The sequence below is a fragment of the Halichoerus grypus genome, chromosome 9 (genome assembly GCF_964656455.1).
Source record: "Halichoerus grypus chromosome 9, mHalGry1.hap1.1, whole genome shotgun sequence".
In the NCBI taxonomy this organism is placed as follows: Eukaryota; Metazoa; Chordata; class Mammalia; order Carnivora; family Phocidae; genus Halichoerus; species Halichoerus grypus.
In genome coordinates, this window is record NC_135720.1 from 120,765,878 (window position 1) to 120,787,396 (window position 21,519).

General features: G+C 40.7%; 1 protein-coding gene across 1 annotated transcript in view; it reads right to left on the reverse strand.

Moving 5' to 3' along the window:
• Positions 1-17,654: 17,654 nt before the first annotated feature.
• MYLK4 (myosin light chain kinase family member 4) overlaps positions 17,655-21,519 on the reverse strand; it is an 82,687-nt gene continuing 78,822 nt past the window's right edge. The window contains exon 13 of the mRNA XM_078054420.1: positions 17,655-17,702. Within this exon, the coding sequence (XP_077910546.1) occupies positions 17,655-17,702 (48 nt within the window). The remainder of the gene's footprint in view (positions 17,703-21,519) is intronic.

Below are 21,519 nucleotides of genomic sequence, written 5' to 3' on the forward strand. Positions count from 1 at the left end.
GCTGTAAGAGAGTCTGGAAAAGAAAGAGGAGCAACCAAATTTTATCACATCTGAGGTCACAAATATCAAAATGGGTGTGGCCCATAAGGGTGGAGCAAGGACCTCTGAATATCCACTGCTCCATTAAAAAACAAACAATAAAACAAAACAAACTGGCAAAAAATATCCAAATCAACATTTTTAGAACTCTAGAAATTAATCGAAGGCTTGCAACAATCTGAGGAATATTTGAATATCTTAAGTACAGTCAGTTTTGCAGCATTTTAACTTGCCCTATTCTCATTCCCTCCTCCCCAGCTCTGTGGTAGTCTTGAAAAACAGCAGCTTAGCAGTCATGAGGGGGTGTATGGTGCATTTGAAATGCCTCAAAGAGTTTCATCCTGAGAGCATTGTCAGTATTAGACCTGTCTGGCGGCTTCCTGAGAAATCCCCATTTTCAGGTCTTGTTGTTATTTGACCTGACTTAGATCTTGTTCAGTGGGAGAGGCCCTATCCCCAGGGCAATTGTCAAAAACGACCAATGAGAATTGTTTAACATCTTAGCTGCCTCAGTTGGCATTACTAGTTGGGGTAATGAGACTGACCAAAAACTTAGAAGAAAGATCTGGAGAATGAGATATTCATAGGGGGTTTGGAAAAACTCTGACATATTTCAGGGGATTTAGAAAGCCATGCACATGTACAGGGCTATGTACATGGCTAGGAAAAAACTGAAAAGACCCTAATCTATCACCTCTGACTGACCTTGAGACCCTGTGCAAGCAGGAAGTGAAGGCTAAGGCAGAGCTCTAAGATGCTGTTGCATTGAAGAAGTGCCCTAATACTTAGAGACAGTCCCTCAGCAAAAGGTGTTAAACATAAGTGTTTAAAGCATTTATAAAAATCACTGTCTAATTATGAATTCATTACTAAACTTACACTGAGTAGAGACTTCAGTGTCCACTTCATGGAAGGGAATACAGACTTTACAAAATTAGTCCAAGAATGTGATTAAACAAGATCATCATCATCATCAACAACAACAACAAAAACAACAAAAGAGCAACAATGGTAAACCATAGGGGAGAAGAATTTGATTTCTAGAGTAACCATATTATTTAAAATGTCCAATTTTCAACAATAAAAAATATGAGACACTGAAATAAAAAGGATGTATGGTACATAGAAAGAACAAAAGTAATCAATAGAAATCGTCCATGAAAAAGCCAAATTTGGGGACTTATTAAAAATACTTTTAAATAGCTCCTGGGTGCCTCAGTTGGTTAAATGCCAACTCTTGGTTTTGGCTCAGGTCATGATCTTAAGGTCATGGGATCAAGCCCTGCATGGGGCTCTGTGCTCAGTGTGGAGTCTGCTTCAGATTCTTTCTCCCTCTCCCTCTGCTCCCCTCTGCTCTCTCTCTTTCTCTCAAATAAATAAATAAAATCTTTTAAAAAAATAAAAATAATAAATAAATAGCTATTACAAATTTATGCAAAGAACTAAAGGAAATCATGTCTAAAGAATTAAAGGAACATATGAAAATAGTGTCTCCACCAAACAGAAAATATCAATAAGAGATACAGATAGAAGCCTGGGTGGTTTAGTTGGTTAACCTTCCAACTTTTTATTTCAACTCAGGTCATGATCGCAAGGTCATGAGATTGAGCTCCACACTCAGTGCAGAGATGCTTAAGATTCTCTTTCCCTCTGCCCCTCCCCCCTACTTGTGCTCCTTCTCTCTCTCTCTCTCTCTCTCAAAAAAAAAAAATAAGAGATATCGATAGAGATGGAAATTATTTTTCAAAATTAGTAATTCTGGGGCACCTGGGTGGCTCAGTCATTAAGCGTCTGCCTTCGGCTCAGGTCGTGGTCCTGGGGTCCTGGGATCGAGCCCCGCATTGCGCTCCCTGCTCCGCAGGAAGCCTGCTTCTCCCTCTCCCGCTCCCCCTGCTTATGTTCCCTTTCTCACTGTCTCTCTCTCTGTGTCAAATAAATAAAAAAATTAAAAAATAAATAAATAAAAATAAAAATTAGTAATTCTATGGTTAAAAAGTTACAACTGAAGTGAACACTTCACTAGAGGGGCTTAATAGCAGATTTAATTTGTAGAAGTAAGAATCAGTTAATGTGAAAATAGATTAAGTTAATTATCCAGTCTGAGGCAAGAAAAAAAAAAAAAGAATGAAGAAAAATAAGCAGAGCCTCAGACAGCTATGGGACACCATCAAGCATGCCATCGTATACTCAGTGGGAATCCCAGAAGAAGAAAAGAGGCAGAAAAAGGGGGGCGGGGGGAGAGAAATATATTTGAAGGAATAATGACTAAACACTTCCCAAATTTGATGAAAAACATCAAGATGCTCAACAGACTTCAGGTAGAATAAACTAAAAGGGGTCCACACCTAGCAACCTCATAGTCAAACTGCCAGAAGACAATCTTGACAACAGCAAGAGAAAACAACTTATCATGTACAAGTGATCCTCAATAAGGTTAACAGTTGACTTCTTGTCAGAAACCATAGAGACCAGGAAGCAGTGGAATGGTGTATTCAAAGTGCTGAAGGAAAAATACTGTCAGTCAAGAATTCTATATATAGTAAACTATACTTCAAAAATAAAGGAAAAACAATTCCAAGATAAACAGAAATAGAGAGAATGCATTGATATCCAACCTTCCCTACAAGAAATAGTAAAAGAAAACCATTTGTATGCCAATGAAGTAAAATAAATACCTCAATAAAGTAGTTTAATAATAATATGAGTCATTAAGGGGGCGCCTGGGTCGCTCATTCAGTTAAGCATCTGCCTTCAGCTCAGGTCATGATCTCAGGGTCCTGGATCGAGCCCTGCATCGAACTCCCTGCTCAGCAGGGAGCCTGCTTCTCCCTCTCCCTCTGCTGCTCCCCCTGCTTGTGCTCTCTCTCTCTCAAATAAATAAATAAAGTATTTAAATAATAATAATAATAATATGAATCATTCAGGCTAACATGAAAGGACAACAGATAGTAACAAATCCATATGAAGAAAGAAAGAGCACCAGTAAAGGTACACAGGTAGATAAAACATCTTTTTATCTGATCTGAAAGACACTGCATAGAGCAATAATTATAAAACTACGTTGATGGGATGATAATATATAAAGATATAATTTATATAACAAGAGCACAAAGGAGAGATAAGAATAGAGCTAATTTGTAGCAAAGTTTTATATGCTATTTAAATTAAGTTGGTATTAATGCAAAGCAGATTGTTTTAACTTAACATGCTAATTATAATTCCCAGGAAAATCTCTAAGAAAATAACTTAAAAAACATAGTAAAAAAAAAAAAACAAGAGATTTAAAATGAGACACTAGAAAATACTGTTTAACACAAAATAAAAGAATGAGGGAGGAATAGAGGGGCAAAAAGATATGACATATAGAAAACAAAACTTGATCAATAATTACATTAAATGCAATTGGGTTAAATATTCTAATTAAAAGGCAGATATTGGCAGAATTAATTTTTTTAAAAAGCCACAATCTAACTACATGGTACCACAAGTGACAAATGCTGGACTCAAAGTTAGTTTGCATGGAAAAAGATATACCATGCAAACAGTAACCAAAAGACAGCTGGAGTGGCTATACTAACATCAGATAATATAGACTTTAAGACAAAAATTGTTACTAGCAACAAAGAAGGACACTGTTTAAATGATAAAAGAGATAATTCATCAAGAAGTCAAAAATTATAAACACACGTGCCTAATAGCAGAGCCCCAAAATGCATGAAGCATAAACTTAGAGAATTGAAAGGAAAAATAGATAATTCACTGTAACAGTTGGAGAGCTCAATATCCTACTTTTAATAATGAATAGAACAACTAGGCAGAAGATCAACATGGAAAGAGAAGAATTGAGAATGTGTGAACCAACTACACCTAACAAACGTGTATAGAACACCTGCTACTGAACTGAGCCCTTGGGCTGGCTGAACAATGGAAATTGACAAGACGCCAAACAGGAGTTCCAGGGAGGCTTTATTGGGGCTTATGCTCAAGCACAAGGGAGACAGCACAGAGGAAAAGTCCTTCAGGCTGGCCCCTGAGGAGAGGTGCGGGAGCGCTTTAAAGAGGCCCAGATGGGAAAAGGGTGACGTTTAAGCATGTAGAGGTGGAGATTTCTTGGCTCCTGTGCACTTAAAGGTCATGCTTCTTCATGTATTGCATGTCTAATTGGCATGTTAATCTCCACCCTTGGGTGTGATCTTTAGATTATATCAAGGGGACACATCAGTGAAAGGTCAGTGCTGGGGTCCACCTTGTCACAGACGGGGGTTTGGTCCTGTGTCCAGTCTTCATAGCCGAGTCCCTCCTTTCAGTAAGTCCCTTCCACTTCTGCATTCCTGCAAGATATACTACTTAAGAGGCACAGAGGTTTAGCTTTTCTTGTTATGGAGACAGCTAAGGAATGCTGGATTTTGCAGTTAGAATTGAGGGGACCCGAGTCCAGTCTCTGCTCTACTTCACATTCAACCATAGTAAAATATACTTTATTCTCAAGGGCACGAAGAACATTCTCCAGGATGGACCACAGATTAGGTCATAAAACAAAGCCTCAATAAATTTGTAAGAAGTTGAACTATACAAAGTACGTTCTCTGATCACAATGGTATTAAGTTAGAAATCAGTAATGGAAGGAAACTCACAAATATGTGGAAATTAAGAAACACACTCCTAAATAACCAGTAAGTCAAGAAGAAATCACAAATAAAATTAGAAAATACTTTAAGATGAGTGAAATTAAAACACAACATATCAAACTGTAGGGGATGCAGGGAAAGCAGTGCTTATACCTAATTTATATAACTGTTAACATTTATATTAGAGATGGATGTGATCACCATCATGGAAGTAACTTGAGAGTTATACCTATTCAATTGTACCAACATATCTCAAAACCATTTTAGAACTTTTAAAGAATAATTTTTAGGGTATCCATTATAGTTTAAAAAAAAAACTTCAATGATAGCGATTCTTTAAATTTAAAGGTTTTACAGAATTTTTGAAAACAGAAGTCATTTGGAGCCACATTAGTGCATAAAGTGAGTGGTGAGGCTCAACGATTTCACTGTTGCCTAAAGAAGTGATACTGATCTGATGTAGGCATTTTCCAAACAAGACAGTGGGCAATTCCTAAAGAGGAATTCCAAACATGCATGAAGTTAAAAAAAAAAAATTGGAATAAATGTATAGCCAAAGAAGATGACTATTTTGAGTACAACAGTCATTTAAATGTATATTTTAGGCACGTTTCTAAAGTAAGTATCCTCAATGCCTCCTTACTCTATGTATCCTACCATTTCCAGGTGGTTATCATTATATCTGCCCGTTTTGTTTGTTTCCAAGAGAAACTGGAAATGGTGACTAGGCAAATATTGGCCTAGGATTTTGGTCTTCTAAGTTAAGTTTATATTGACTAAATGAGTTTCTATTTGATCTTAATTTGATTTTTCCATTGTTTTGACAACTGAACATCTGTTCACAAGTCTGGGGAAACGTGTACATGTGTGTATATGCCCATACAAAACACAATAGACTTGTTTTTAAAGTCAGAAAGTCTATGTGCTGCGTATACCCATCTAAGCCTAATTTTTTTTATTTCCCTAGCTGTCTCCGTAGGATACCCAATGCCACATAATAACTACCAATAACTAATAAAAATGGCTATTAAGTTATATGCAATATAAGCTACCATATAAAGACTGAACAGTAAACACTGTTTACAGCTTACTACGAGAAAATGGAAACCTCATTTTGCTGATACGAACAAGATATCCTCTTATCCTATATGTTAAAGGCTATTATTTTGAAAATTACAAGTCCCAGTAGATTTCCACAACAGAAACAATTATTATCTGATTTGTTCTCTTTATGCTATTAGTAATGTATTGTAAAGTACCTTAACCAAGCATTCGATATTTTAAGAAACTTCTGGTTGTTAGCCAAATCTATAAGATAGCACTGCTGAGAGGGACATAAGGAAAGTGAAAGCTATTGCAGAAAACTGAGCAGAACCATGGGATCTGATGAGAGGCAACTTGGAAGGTAGGCTTGGCAGAGGAGCGTAACCATGTTTCACTTTGGAAAGTTGTGAGGTACTACACACCACAAAAGCTGCCAAGTTAATTTTACATGATAAGATATGGGACAAAGAGGAAGCTTTTTGGTGAAAGGATTTTTTAAAAACTGTTTTAAAGTATTTTTAAAAGAAGACTATACACTGTCTTTTGAAACCTTGGGAAAACTTCATAATTTTTGAAATGTAAAGTTCAATTTTATTAAACATGTGGGTAAGTTTGAAATTATTCAGAATATTAAAATTAATTTGAAAATAATTAAAATTCAGAAAACTTCAGGTGTGCGTCCAAGTTCTGGGCAACATTAACATGGTATAAAAATTGCTCAGGAAATTTACAGTGAACAGGTGTGTGAAGTAATTGAGGGGAAAAGAAGTTCAGACATTAATTAGCAAGAATTATGAATATCCTTGTTGAATTGTTTTCTCTCAAGTTGGCATATTTTTAAGCATATTATGGAGGAAATATTTTTTTTAATTATGAATACACATGGAAAATAAACTCTTACTTTTCATAATATTCTACACTTTTGCCATTAATCACTTGATGGCACATGGAAGAAAAACAAAAAGGGGTCTAAACCAAAAGAAAAATATTATAAATATTTTTAAGAGTTTATTCAATAAGACTTGCTAATATTGTTAAAATGTTCTCCCAAATCCAGCAAAATAAGGATTCATGCACTCAAAGGGTATCTCTGTTGAAATTTGGAGAGAAAAGAATAACTATGCCAAAAATAAGACCCAAGTCCTACACTCAAGGAGCTTACAGGAGGAGGGAAGCTGGACCAGAAAAGCAGAAGGTTGGAAAATAATGTGACAAGCCCCATGAGAAACACAGAGGATGTGATAAGGATGTTGCCCTGGAGGGGGAAGGCTGGTGGGATTGGGGTGTTTATCAGGTCGTCAACATTAGAGGCAAACATTTCAGACAGAGAGAAGGGGTGGTGAAGCTGCAGAATTATAAGCAAGCCTATGGTGTGGGTGCCATCTGACACTCTAGGGCAGCACGGAAACAAATACCTGAAAGGTGGGAGAGGCTTTGGAAACAGGCTGTGGGAAGAAGCTGGGAAGACTTTGGGGAGGGTGTTAATTTGAAAGCTTGAAGAGCCTGGAAGAGAGTTTCATGAAATCCTAATGACCTTTGAGGAGGTTGTGAGTGATGGCTTGAGGAGGAGAGTGAAGAAAATGTTATCTGAAACTGGAGGAAAATGATCTTTGTCATATAGTGGCAGAAATTTATCAACACTGTCACTTGATAGTGAGGAAAGTAGAAAACTTACCGAATGAACTGTGTGATCTAGCTAAGGAAATTTCCAGATACCGCTGAAAGTACTTCTTGGTTTCTTCTTGCTGCTTTTAATAAAATGTGAGAAAAGAGAAGTAAACTAAAGGAAGGACCTCTACACAAAGAGGGAGTTAAAAATTCCAGACTCTCCAGATAACAAATGATAATACAACTAAGAAATGGTTGGGGCCCCTGGCTCGCTCAGTCAGCAGAGCGTGGGACTCGTGATCTCGGGGTTTTGAGTTCAAGCCCCACGTGGGGTGTGGAGATTACTTAAAAAAATAAAATCTTAAGAAAAAAGGAAAGAAAAGAAAGAAGAAGAAAAGAAAGGAAAAATGGCTACCAGGTAAAGATCAAACCCAGGGCACTCCGAAGAAAACATGGTCCAATCATGAAGCCAAGAGTTTCAAATTCTTTGTTAAGACCTCCAAAATATCCAAGACAGTGCATCAGAGAATCACTCAGTCAAATAATAGGGCTTCTAAGAACTTGAGGGTATTGTCCCTCGATAGGCTCAGCTGAAGTCCAAGGTAGAGAAGAGTGTATCTTGAAGAGATCTGTGGGGGTGGTCTTTTCTAATAGAGTCAATCCCAATAAAATTCACAGGCGACCTATAAAGTTTTTAAAAGATTCATGTCACCAGGTGCACCACCAGCTTGGACTAAAATGGGCAAAGAGAGCACAGAGAGGAAAGGGGCCTTTGAATTCTCAAACTTCTCTGGGCAGGAGGTAGGTCAAGGAACCACCTAGCAGTTGGCTCATGGGAGAGGAGATTACTGCCTTCACTTATCTCTACATCTTGGAAGCTTCTAACAATAGTTGTGGTAGCTTCGGTCTGTCCCAGCACCAAGAATGAGGCTGACAGGGCAGTGAGCATTCTCTGCACTTTCATGACACTGTGCACACAGTGTTAGTGTGATGGAGACTCCAGAAAATACATCTTCTAGTGCTGGCCTCTTGAAGGAAGCCAGGAGGCCGCACCTAGCAGGGGCAACTGTTTCAGGGTGGGCTGGAACAGCAGCAGGGAGGTGCCCTCAGACAGTGTCCTGCCAGGAGAAGCTTCTCTCCCTGACATGCTGGCTCCTAAACTCGTGTAAAAATAACTGGGTGAGCTTGGAAGTGGCTCAGAGGCTCTAAGCTCTGCAGGTGAGGCCATGAGCCAGCTAAATACAGATTAGTACCTTTTATGAGACCCTACTTGTACCCACAGAAATGTCTGGGGAACATAAATTATAAGCACTTGGAGAAGCCCTATATGAGGAGCAGTTGAAATAAGTTACTGAAGGAGGAGCATCGGGAACCGCTTATCTTCCTGATGGGTGTGGATCATGAGGGGGGGTTGGCATCCCCTTTCAGAGCAAGAAGTGGTTCGAGGAAGTGAGGAAGTGGGTATCAGTGCCCTCCCTTTGTAGGAGTGGTAAGGGAGATTGCCCCACTCACTTTACTTCAGGGCAGAGCAAGGAGAAGGGTAAGAAGATGATTGGTTCTTAGCTCTGAGTCCCAGGCCCTGAAACTCCAGCGTTGAAGATTTATTTCTGTTAAAGGGTGGAGCTGTCCATTGGGACCTGTATTGTGCCAATATTGGAGGGTAAAGGAAAACTGTTTCTCATATTTCTGACACTGAATGTGTGGGTTATTCCCTTGTATTAAACAATTGTGGCATGAACTACTTGGAGTTCTCACGGACCTCACAGGTTAAGAGCTCAGTCCCACAATACTGCCCCTCCTTCAGACACCAGTCACAAGTGGTGGGTCCCCAGGTTACCCACACTTCTGTCTGACATGACTACAGATAGAGGCTTCCCATGACTCCTTCCTAAGGCTCAGTAATTTGCTACCATGGCTCACAGAATCCAGGGGAAAACTTCACTCACTATTACTACTTTATTATAAAGGGCATAATAAAGGATACTAATGAACAGCCAGATAAGGTAGATAGGGCAAGGTCTAGAAGGGTCCTAAGCACAGGAACTTGTGTCCCTGTGGAGTTTGGGGTAAGCCACTCCCCTGGCACATGGAGGTTCTTGTTCACCAGCCCAGAAACTCTCCAAACCTCTTTGTGTGGAGTTTTTATAGAGGTTCCATTGCATAGGCATGACAGATAAAATCATTGGCCGTGGGTGATTAATTCAGTCCCCGGCTCCTTTCCCCTCCCTGGAGGTGGAGGGGTGAGGCTGAAAGTTCCAACCCTCGAATCACATGGTTGCTTCCTCAGGCAACCAACCCCATCCTCCAAGAATCACCTCAGTAGCATAAACTCAGGTATGGTTGGAAGGGGCTGATCACGAATGACAAAAGATACTCCACTCACCCTACCACTCAGGAAATTCCAAGAGTTTGGGAGCTCTGCACCAGGAACCAGGGATGAGACCAAATATACAGTTTTTATTTTTATTTTTTTAAGATTTTTTTAAATTTATTTATTACAGAGAGAGAGAGAGAGCGTGCATGAGAGGGGGGAGGGTCAGAGGGAGAAGCAGATTCCCCGCCCAGCTGGGAGCCCAACATGGGGCTCAATCCCAGGACCCCAGGATCATGACCTGAGCTGAAGGCAGCCGCTTAACCGACTGAGCCATCCAGGCACCCCCAAATATATAGTTTTTAAAATATCACAATATCACAGACGATCAATGAGGTCTCCTCACTTTGGGGAAGAAGTCACAATGTCTCACCTAGTGGTCCTGTGGGAAACAACTGGAGTTCCAAAGAGAGGGATAGGATACCTTTGTGGGAGACAACAGAAAATTTGGTGGGGCTGTCTCAAGCCAGGCAGGGCGGGGAGGGGGGTGGAGGGGGGAGGGGCAGTTTGTTGACCCTGAGTCAGTGTCAGTCACTGCTGGGCTAACATGTGACTTTTGGCACAGAAGTGCATGTCATCCTCAAGCACGCATGCACGCTGGGAGCTGAGCAGCCCCAGCAGCATTTCCAGCCAATGCTGACCCCAGAAAGCAACGTGGCAGCTGATGACTGGGGGCCGTTGTATACTGAAATATTTCAGTAGCAGATCTCCTGAAACAGACACCTTACAGACACCTGTCTGAGGAATAATGGCTAAGATACATTAAAGGGATTGAATTACTAATTGCCTTAATAATTCATTAAACACTGTTCTGGCGCTACACACTTTACATATATCTCAGTCCATATTTTCTATTAATAGGAAAAAAAAATCCTAAATCTGTGTGGGTACATCGCAACCACCATTGTTTTCAAGTGGGAGAGTTGTTTTTCCACTGTGGGACCAGCCAGTATGTGAATGCCTCTGGAGCCCCAATTAAGTAGTGTGGCATCATTCTCTTAAGGTATCTGGTTCTGGGGCACCTGGGTGGCTCAGTCTGTTAAGCGTCTGCCTTTGGCTCAGGTCATGATCTCAGGGTCCTGGGATCGAGTCCCGCATCAGGCTCCCTACTCAGGGGAGAGTCTGTTTCTCCCTCTGCCCCTCTCCCTGCTCATGCACTCTCCCTCTCTCAAATAAATAAATAAAATCTTAAAAAAAAAAACCACCTTATTCTTAAGGTATTGGGTTCTAAATGTCACAGGATTTTTAACACGTCAGAACTTATCATAGAGGACAGAGTTTGTATTGCATTTACCAAATCCACTTCTTCGAATAATTTAACTCATTAACCAAAGGATAAATAAGGTCCATGTTTATTCTTCAATATAATACATATATATGACTGTTATACATCTTTATAAGGCAAAGAAATACAGCTGAATGAAACTATGTTCAGAAATAAAAAATATACATGACATGTGCAATCACCACATTACAAATCCATTTTTATTTCTTACCTACACTACTAAACCTCATCAAAAAGACTCACTGACATCCATCGGCTGGGACAACTACAATATACATACAATTCAAGATAGGAACACTCAGGTATTCGATGTTTTCTGCTCTTTTGAATAAGTAGTAGTTGAGTTATAAGCCTTCATGGAAGGTGAAACTACCCACATCAAGATCACTTATGGAAAGCACTCCTGACAAAAATGGAGCTCAGAGACATATGTGGAACTTCTAGTGGGAGAAGCCATTGACTTCATGCTAGGCAAAGAAGTCACCTTCATCCAGGACTCGAACATCTGATCGTCTAATAGTCCAGCTTCAAGTTTCCTTTAGGACAGCAAGCAATTTGCCTTTTGGAAATATCATTTTTATCCCAAAAAGGCTTTAGGGGAGCACTGTGACGGATAAGAAGATGGACTTTGATTCTAACTGAAGAAAAAGAGAAAGAAGTAAAAAAAAAAAAAAAAAAAAGGCAAAAAGCTAAAGCAAAAGCAAGCTGGGAGCATCATGGCTTTTGAGAAGTGAGCCACAGTGAGGGTGCAGGTTACTCCCATGCTGAAATTGCCCCGGAACAGACACCTGCCTCGCCCTCTTGCTACACTCACACGGATGGACCTTCCAAATGAGGTTCCCTCATCCAAACTGAACTAGTACATGTATGCAGCCTGACACCATTTGCCTCATGCCAAGAGTAGGGGTAGTGGGAGCAGAATGAGGAAAAAAGGAATGAAATAAAGAATAAGACCCTCATTTCCATAATATCAAATATGTATTTTGACTTTAAAACGAGAAAAAAAATTCTATGCTAAATTCCATAAAAATGGTGAAAATGTAATAATTCACGCATCTTTCAAAACACTTTCACATCAAAGTATGCCACAGCAATAGCAGCATGCCTATTTACATTTTCAAGGAAAGAAAGCAAAATAATAGCAAGTTAGACTAGAAACTAACATGAGAATTACCCCCATTTTGACCTAGGAATCTTTCCCCAAAGTAGTTCAGGTGAGAATCCAATCTCAGATGTTTTTATGTCACCGACTGGGACATGAGCTCTTTTCTCCCTGATTTTTAAATAGCAACAGGTTCTGGGGAAGTGTTGATATCTTACAAATGACAAATGGGGGCATGCTTTTTCTTGAATCCTTTGTGAGGTTTATTTCTCTCCAGGCAGTGGGAAATGCCACATCAGTGCTGAACTGCCGCCTTTTTCCAAAGAAAAGGCTACTGCCTAATGCAAGGACTGAAGCCATAATGTCCATTAGGAGGGCGGAGAAGCAATACAGGCTGTCAAATCCTAATGACTTCTTGGAAAAATTGATCACAATAGCCCCAGTCTCGCCAGACTCAGCTTCTCTGGTCCATGCTTGCATCTGGTTTGATTTCTCCGCTGTGCAAAGCCCCCTTTCCCATCAGAGCGGCAATCTACCAAGTTACCAGTTCTTGCTGGGGCAGCTGCACAGGGGCGTGGAGGGAGGGAACAGGATGAGCAGGAGACCAAAATTCTCCCATTTCGCTGTAACTCTAGACTGTAATAATCAACTCTGCAATGCAAACTATCCTCAGCTCTCATATAAAAGACACCCTGCTGGCGTGGGGATGCCTCCCCATCCAAATGCGGAAATTTAACTCCGAATTCAAAGGAGATCCATTCTTAAAGTAGAGTCTCCTTTCTAAACCTCTTAAAAAAAAAAAAAAAATCACACCCACTGACTGCAGGGTCATTAGTGGATTAATTTGACAAAGAAATCATTCCTTTATTTGGCCTAAGCTGCCTCTCCCACGTGTGTTGGGGTCTGGTGAAAGTTTCTCTGCCAACGTGAGTCAGAATGGGAGCTGAATGCAAAAGACCTCCTGCTCTATCTGGTAGAGAGTCCACACCACAGGACAGAAAACGCCCTTCCATGAGGGGTTTCAAATCAGGCCCTTGCGTCTTATTTAGCATTTGAGAGAATGCCAGCTCTCTGAGGTCTGAGTATTAATGCATGCACTGGCTTGTATTTTTCCAGACTCGATGAATACCATCAGCTAAAGATAGCAAGCACAGTAATATAACACTTCAGTCACAGGGTTTTGTTGTGTGTGGTTTTTTTTTTTTTTTTGTATGTGTTTTTTTTTTTTAAGGAAACCAAATTAAACATTTTAAGCATAGTCACATAACAGGACCAGGAGAAAACCAACCTTGAATAAATGCATAGGCCAAAGGAAAAAAGAAATGCATCATAATGTAAGAGCAAAGCTAGAAAGGAGTCAGTTTTATAACTAGCATGACCACTAAATTGGCATGTGGTCTTAACTAAATTACACATTTTCTTCTGTCTCTACTTCCCCTTTACCTTGCACATGAGAATAAGAACATTGCACATACAGTTATTCACAGGCATGCTAGAAGGACCCACTAGGTGGATACAAGCAATAATGGAGAAAAGCCAATGCCAATTAAAACTGCCCTCACTAATATGGCCATTACTATGGTGACTATGGTGACTATCGGAGCCTAGAACCATTTACAGCTAAAAATGCATTCTTATAGCTGATCTCATCACAGGAGTTATTTGGAAATGGGAAATATGAGGACAGCCTAAGAAGATGAATGGGGAGCATGGTGCTAGCTGTGTAATAGGAGTTTCGTGTGGCTCTGCATGGCCTCTCCTTCATAAAGAAATGGCACCCACGTTTCACTCTTCAGAGGCCCTGTGCCTTTCTGTGCCATATACGGTAGGGCTCACTTCCATTATTAAAAATCTGTAATGAAATGGCACATGAGTTCAAGAACAAGAAGAAGCTTCCAACTGGAAATCATTCTCATATCCAAAGAGTGAGCAGGAATGTTCCCCTCACTTTGATTTCTGAATGTTCTTTCTTCACAACCACTGAGCCATGCGAGATTCTGCGTAGGTGAGATCATTGGTCTTCAGAAATGTTGGCATTTACCCAGAAACCTGAGCGCTATTTCCAAAGTCATTTCAACATTGGAAGCAAAGCACCGTCCTTCCTTGGGATGCACACGACCCATCGCTCATTGACAACGGCAGCATGAGGAAAGCTCTCGTAACTGTTACGGTTATTCCTAAGGTTGTAATTCTTGCTCCACTGGTGAAAACTAGCGCATTTCACACGTGTGAATGCTCAGTCAGAAGAGAGGGGAGTGCCTTGTGAAATGCGCGTCACTCATTTGAAAGTAGAATCACTGCTCAGAAGAAACTAATGAGCTGGGACAAAAGTTCAGAATAAACAGAAAACACGACGTCTGATGCCTCTTGCCTCAGGATTCCAAGACAGCTCAAGTTCCAGAAAGCAGATTATTTATGAGTCGGATTCACCTGATTTCAGACCAAATCAAAATAACAAAGTCTGAGAAACCAAGTGATCAAGGGTTTGAAAGACAGAATTTTCTTCTGGTGATATGATCACCCCTTTGAAAGGCATAGTTTAAGGACTGGAAGCAGTTTTCTCCCTCTTAATGTATCCTCCAGGTTTAAATGTCTCAAATAAATCTCCAGTCTGATTGTTCTAGGAAGCTGAGAAAGAGCAGAAATCAGGTACCCCTTATCCCAGCGACTAAAATCAAAAAATAAACATTGAAAACTCAAGATGTCAGGGAAACATCTTCCCAATTGTGTACTGCCATGGGGTGTGGGGTTGTGAGGAAAGGGGCGTGGGGCTTTTCTGCACCCCCAGGACCACAGCACTAGGCATCCGCCTTAACTGGGCGCTCCGAGTTCAAGTGTGGCGGCTCCCCCACCCCCCATGGCCACCCGTCATCCTCGGGGTCAAGGCATCAGAACTGCTGATTTTTCCAGAAATCTTCCCAAAGCAGCAGCGACCACAGCAGTTTTCCTGCTAAGCAAACAAAATATGACTCTTGTTAATTCAGCAGGGCTTTTAAAATTGTAATTAGTTGGTTGTGCCCCTTAGGAAAACCATACATGATTTTTTATAATGCATGTGTGCGTGTGAGAGGGGAAAAAAAAGAAACCCCTTGCAGGATTCCACGCTTACCAGAGTTGGGTTTTTTTTTTTTTTCAAGTTTATGCAAGATATTTTCGTACTATTTGCAAAATCGAAGGACAAGGCCTCTTTGTTTCATGTGAAGCACAGCCAGCCCCCGAGCTTTCTGCCACACCGTCCGTCCTGTCGGTGACCCCGCATCACAGTCACATCGCGGAGCAGGCGTGGGAATGTTCTCCTTTGCGTTATGACCACGGGTGACACGGGCCCCCACGCCGTTTGCGGCCCTACATCACTCCTGTGCAACTGAGGAGGTATCCTCAACTTTTATTTCACAGGTGGGCAGAAGATGGAACGAAATGCCCCGGGTGGCTTTTTAGAGTGTTTCCTCAACACATCAAAAAACCTCTAACAAATTGCAGGAGATTTATATGCCTCAATTTACATTGTGGATCCTGCCTTATTCATAGGGCCTGGAAGTCATTCTTTTTCCACAGGAATAATCTTCAACCACCAGATTTTAAAAATCAATATTATCACAAAGTTGGTTTTACTCCTAACAGAGCCTGCCAAAAACCCATCTTATCCTGGCAGGAAATACTATAAAAAATGATTTGAAAAAAAATTCTTCTCAAATGAGGCTGCTCTCAGGAGTTAATATCTTAAGCTTACATTTTAATTTGAAAAAAAAAAAAGGAAACTAGGAAGCGCCCACATCCCATGGACCTGAAACAGCTCTTTCCCAGCCTGCAGTGCAACCAAGGTGAATTTCTGTGGCCAACTGGAGCCGGAGGGACGGAAGAGTGGAAGGCAGCCAGCCCAAGTGACCATCCGGAGGCGGGCCTGGCCATGCTCAGAGAAAGTTCGCATCAAGCAATTCCAACCAAGACGGTATCCAACAGCGCCAGTGCGACTGGCTCACATGTCTTTGTCCTCTGCATAACTGTCACTGCTTGGGCTGCCGCCATCCTCCATCGTGTTGGGTTCAAAGTGCCAACATGACATGGAAGGACTGTACCCCCTCCCACTGTCATTCACTCCTCGTTCTTACCCTGCCAGACCCTGGCCACAGGTTGCAATGTGACCTCCTGTCACCCAATGCATTCATCCCTACCAGGCCTCAAAAGTGACTCCAGTGCTCATGTGGGAATGCAGTTTGTGGTGAACCCTTGAGGTTTGTGGTCACTGTGGATGAAACCGGCAGGGAGAGCCTCCTGCGGACTCTGGTGCCCACCACTCATAGGGAAGGCCAGGCTGCACCTCAGCGAGCCCAACAACCCAGGCCTGGGAGCACTGAGAGTCCTTTCCTTCTCTGCATTGTCACAAGACATAAAGCTATCTTCTACCTTCCCCAAAACTTTACTTTGACACATGAGAATGGTCATTGTAAGTAGGAAGCCGAAGGCTTTCTGTTGATGTTTCATAGATTTCTAGATAAATGATAGACTTCTAAGTAAGTGACCCATGGACCAAAGGCTGAATGTTTTCCTAACTCTGGTCTGTGACTTTGGTTATGATTTATTGATTTGTCTTTGCCTGATCTTATCCTATGAAAGATTCAAGGTAGCTTACAAGACGGACAAAGAAAAACTTCAGGACCAGAATAAATACCAGTCAGAATAAAAGAGTAAGACCAGTGGGCAGCAAGAATACAGATTCATAAGTCTTACACATTTGTTAAAATTGAGTTGCAACAGTGGCCATAGACTTACCGCCCCAAATTAGAGAACTGACTTGCTGGAGGGTAAATGGGCCCCCAACAAGGACATAAATATTGGGATTTCTAAAAGTCCTCCGTAACAAGTGCACTGCTTTAGGCTTCTCCTTTAGAGCATAAAGTAAGCTAGCTTATTGATATAATCAAAGGTGTTCATGTGTAAAACTATATCTTAAGAATTCTGACAAAATTCTAAGCAGGGTAGAGGCTTTGTATGAAGTGGTGCTTTCTCCAGGTCCAAGAGTAGGCAGCTCAGGGAAGAAAAATAAGCATGGGCTTTAAATTCAGAGACACCTGAGAAGTCACATTCTACCATTTACTAGCAACGCAGCTTTGGGGGAGTTATTTAGTCTTGGAGTCTCTGAGATCGGTTTCCCTAACAATACAAAAAAATAAGAATACTTCCTCTGATCCCACACAATTGTGAGGACTACCGGAGACTGCCCTATTCAGTTATTGGCACCTCCTGAGCTAATTATCAAGCACCTTCTATGTGCCAGGCCCTGGTTTCCAGGCTTTGCTTGGATTATCTCATTGGAGCCACTCAACGAGCATAGGAAGTAAGACTATTCCCAACCCACAAATCAGGAAACAGGTTTTTCTGCTAGAAAACGGCAGATCCAGGCTGCACACACAGCAGTCTAAAATCAGGGCCCTCCCTGTCAGCAGAAACACCACCCTGCTTCCCACATAGTGCAACACACATTTGACTTATTTCTTGCTTTTCTCTCTGAAGGCTTGCAAAAACATCTCTTTAGGAAAAGACCCAAGACCAACCTTTCAAATGGGTGCCTTCCATGGATTATTTGGTCACAAGGTTCTTTGCGTTAGAGCAACAATTCTTCTTCTTCTAGGGAAACCAGAAGACATTTGGAGAAGGATTAGAACTTTTTTTTTTATCATTTCATTCCTAACTTCTGATATGAGAACACCTAAAGAGTCAATAACTTGCTACTGAGTAGAAAATGCTCTTAGAGAGATGTTCTAGAAGCCTACATTGTTCATGACCCTCTGACAGATACACTGACCCACCTTCAGGGTACAATTCGAGCATGTTCCCACTTTCCTTTGTCATCACTACCTTTCCTCTCAGGTCAGAAACAGAGAGCTTGGCATCTGATGACACTTCATTTTTACACGTGTGTGTTTTGTCAAAACTCATTTCCACAAACATTCATGTTGACAAAGCATGAGAGTCAAGACTGAGACAAAGATGTTGCTTCTTCCAAAAGTTTTCAAGAGTACTTAAGTGCCACAAGAGAAGTCCAAGAAGATGGAGAAAGCACCTCCAGTTTGGGGATTGAGAAGGGCCGTCTTAGAGGAGGTGGCCTTTAAAGTAGGTCTCAGGCACTTGCTAGGATTTGGGCTGATCTAGAAGCAGTAGCAGAGACAGGACCAGACACCCGAGACCAGGGCATGCCAGAGCAGGCCTGGACTGCTGGGTTGGTTTGTTTGGTGTGCACGATGGGGAACGCTTGAAGAATTTTTGGTGAAGGAGTAAGATGATCAGAGTTATCATTAATGAAGTAATGATTTGGTGAATTAGAGAACAGATGGACAGAGGTGAAATATCATGTTCTAAGGTATTTTATTAGTTCAGTAAATTGGAAAAAGGGCATGATCTAAGGTCATAAAACTGGAAACGGGAAGGAAAGGTAGAGGCTTATTAGTTCTGGCAGAAAAGAAACAATGTCATAGTTGTTCAGTTTTCCTTCCTCCAGGCCCAAAGCATTTATTAAGTCTGCAGTAGGCGCTTGATGAGTTCTAACAGATTTGTAATTTCGGAATGCTTTGTTCCACTCCAGCTGAGAGCTGTTTCTGATGGAAGATGGGTTATATATGGATGGTTGGAAATGTAAGAGCATAATACAGAAGGCAGAGAGCTACAGGGCTTTAATTCCTGGGGAAAAAAAATCCTTAAATTTATTGACTGGTTATAGGCAGGCTTAGTGGTTAAGAAATGGTAAGTGCTTTTAAACATGAAGCAATTAAAAGAGATAAATAAAAGTTCAGGAAAGACTTTTGAAAAAGAAATTAGATTTAAATAGTAAATAGTTTTGGATAAGACTTAAATTCCCAACATAAAGTTAAATTCTGATTTTATAGAACATATCGGAACAAAGATCATTCCAAAAATGAATCTTCTGGAAAAATCTAGTCTTAATATTTCATTGAAAAATAAAATACATTAAGCTTGAATACTGGCTTTCAGTAACACCAAAAATGTACAGTACATAAAGAGTTCTGAAAATATCATCAGGCCCCCTTTGTCCATTATCCAGCAGGACAGCAGAGTGGTGAAGCTCTGCCCAGACTCCAGAGCCCGCCTGTCTACACTGGGATGCTACCTCCATCATTTTCACCTGGTGGGATCCTATACAAGTACTTAACCCCTATCCTCTGTTTCCTCATCCATGTGAAGAGAATAACAGTATCTGTTTCAGATAATTGGTATGTGGATTAAATGAATTAATTTTTATAAAGCAGTTGGAACAGTTCCTGGCACAGTGCCATATAATTATAACTTTAATGATAACTAACTAGATTTCTACAATGGAATTTGTTTTTTTTTTCATTCATAGATATTTGTGAAATATCTATTCACCTAGTTACCAACAGTTGGATAAAATAACAAAAAGGTGATTTTTGTTGTTGTTACGTGGTTTTAAAAATATTTTAAGCACTTTTTAAACTGTATAATGTCATTATTTATCTGCCATGGTTTCCATATTGTCCTACCACGTCAAAGTGTATTTGGACACCAATAAGCTTGGATAAAAATACATTGGTGGAAAATTGGCCCAAAATAGGTTGGTAACCCTAATAAGCAGGTTATGTAGTCTGGGTGACGTACCAACTAGGTAAAAAGTCTATTTTTACTTGACATCAGTACCAATTATCAAGGAAAGGTATATTCAGACACAAATAAAACTTAGTACTGATGCTGAATTTAGAAGTAAAGTTAATTTCAATAAAAACTGGATGTGGAAAAAATGAGTACCTGAAGCATAGTCATTCCAAGGTTTGTTGGTCAGTGAAAAAGCTCCATTCCAAAACCCTGGGGAGGAGGGAGGATGGGGAGCAGAGATGGAGGAAATGAAAGTGTATCAAACGCATACGACTCCAGGGCATGACAGTCGCCATCTTTTTTTTTTTTTTTTTAAGATTTTATTTATTTATTTGAGACAGAGAGAATGAGAGAGGGAGAGCACATGAGAGGGGGGAGGGTCAGAAGGAGAAGCAGGCTCCTTGCTGAGCAGGGAGCCCGATGCAGGACTCGATCCAGGGACTCCAGGATCATGACCTGAGCCGAAGGCAGTCGCTTAACCAACTGAGCCACCCAGGCGCCCGACAGTTGCCATCTTAACAGATGCTCATGTCAGACCTTCCCCAATGAGGCCAGAAGGCAGAGATTGCTTATTGCCTCTCTATATATCTTGGCCAGTTAAACATCCTAAATGTTTAGTTGAGTTACTTAAATGTTACACTTTTGATTCTGTGTTATTTGTATAATCCATAGCGATGTGGGTGGAGAAAGTCTGGAGGAGGCTGTTATAGTAATTCAGATGAGGGGTGTCATGCGTCAGGATAACCAAGGGGATGGAGAAGGTTAGACAGATTCTAGAAATAATTAGGGAAAATAATGTACAGAGCTTGGAGATAAATTAAATATGAGATGGGAAGATGGAGGGGAGGAAGGAAACAGCAAAGCCCGGAGGTCTGGTTGAGGCCACTGGGTGGGGGTGGGGGGGGTTGGGAGGATGGTAGAGGACGAGGGGAGGTGGGGAAGATGAGTTCAGTTTAGGACTGAGAAGATCCAAGTGGAAATGTCAAGTACACAGGGGGATATATGGATCTAAAGCTTAGGAAAGGAATCTGTGCCGAAGGGACAGGCGGCTGTTGGAACATAAATGGCAATTAAGGCAATAGAGTAGATTAGGGATTTTATTGTACGAAGTTAACACAGAGTGTGGGGCTCAATTATTTTCAACAAGTTCTCAGGAAAAAAGGAAAAAAGAGAGAGAGAGGCAAACCAGGAAACAGACTCTTAATGATAGAGAACAAACTGAGCGTTGATGGAGGGAGGTGGGTGGGGGATAGGCTAGATGGGGAATGGGGATTAAGGAGGGCACTCGTTGTGATGAGCACTGGGTATCGAATATAAGTGATGAATCACTAAATTCTGCACCTGAAATTAATATTACACCGTATGTTAACTAACTTGAATTTAAATAGAAACTTGAAAAAAAAAAGATTAAAAAAACCACAAGTATTTAGGTCATCTTCATTCAGTCTTTGGTAAGAGTCTCCTTCACATATATTTATAATACTATCTGGATCAACCTTAGTATTACAGTTTTTTGGTGCCAGAGCAGACTGAACCAGGTAAGCATCAATGTTAAAATTCCAAGTTCTGTTTTAAGGAGACATGTTTATCCCGAATGTACACTAACCTATATTCGCCAAAATGTTGTATATTTATATATCCTAGACTTTATATGTGTGTGCGCATAGTACAGTGATGTAATTTATTTTATAATGAGTACAATGATTGAATAATAAACGTAATAAATAGTTATGCTGAAAATAATATCTCCTAAACAACATAAGAAGCATTTATTTAAAAAAAAAACAACACAAACTGCTCAATAAAAGCATTTTAAGCA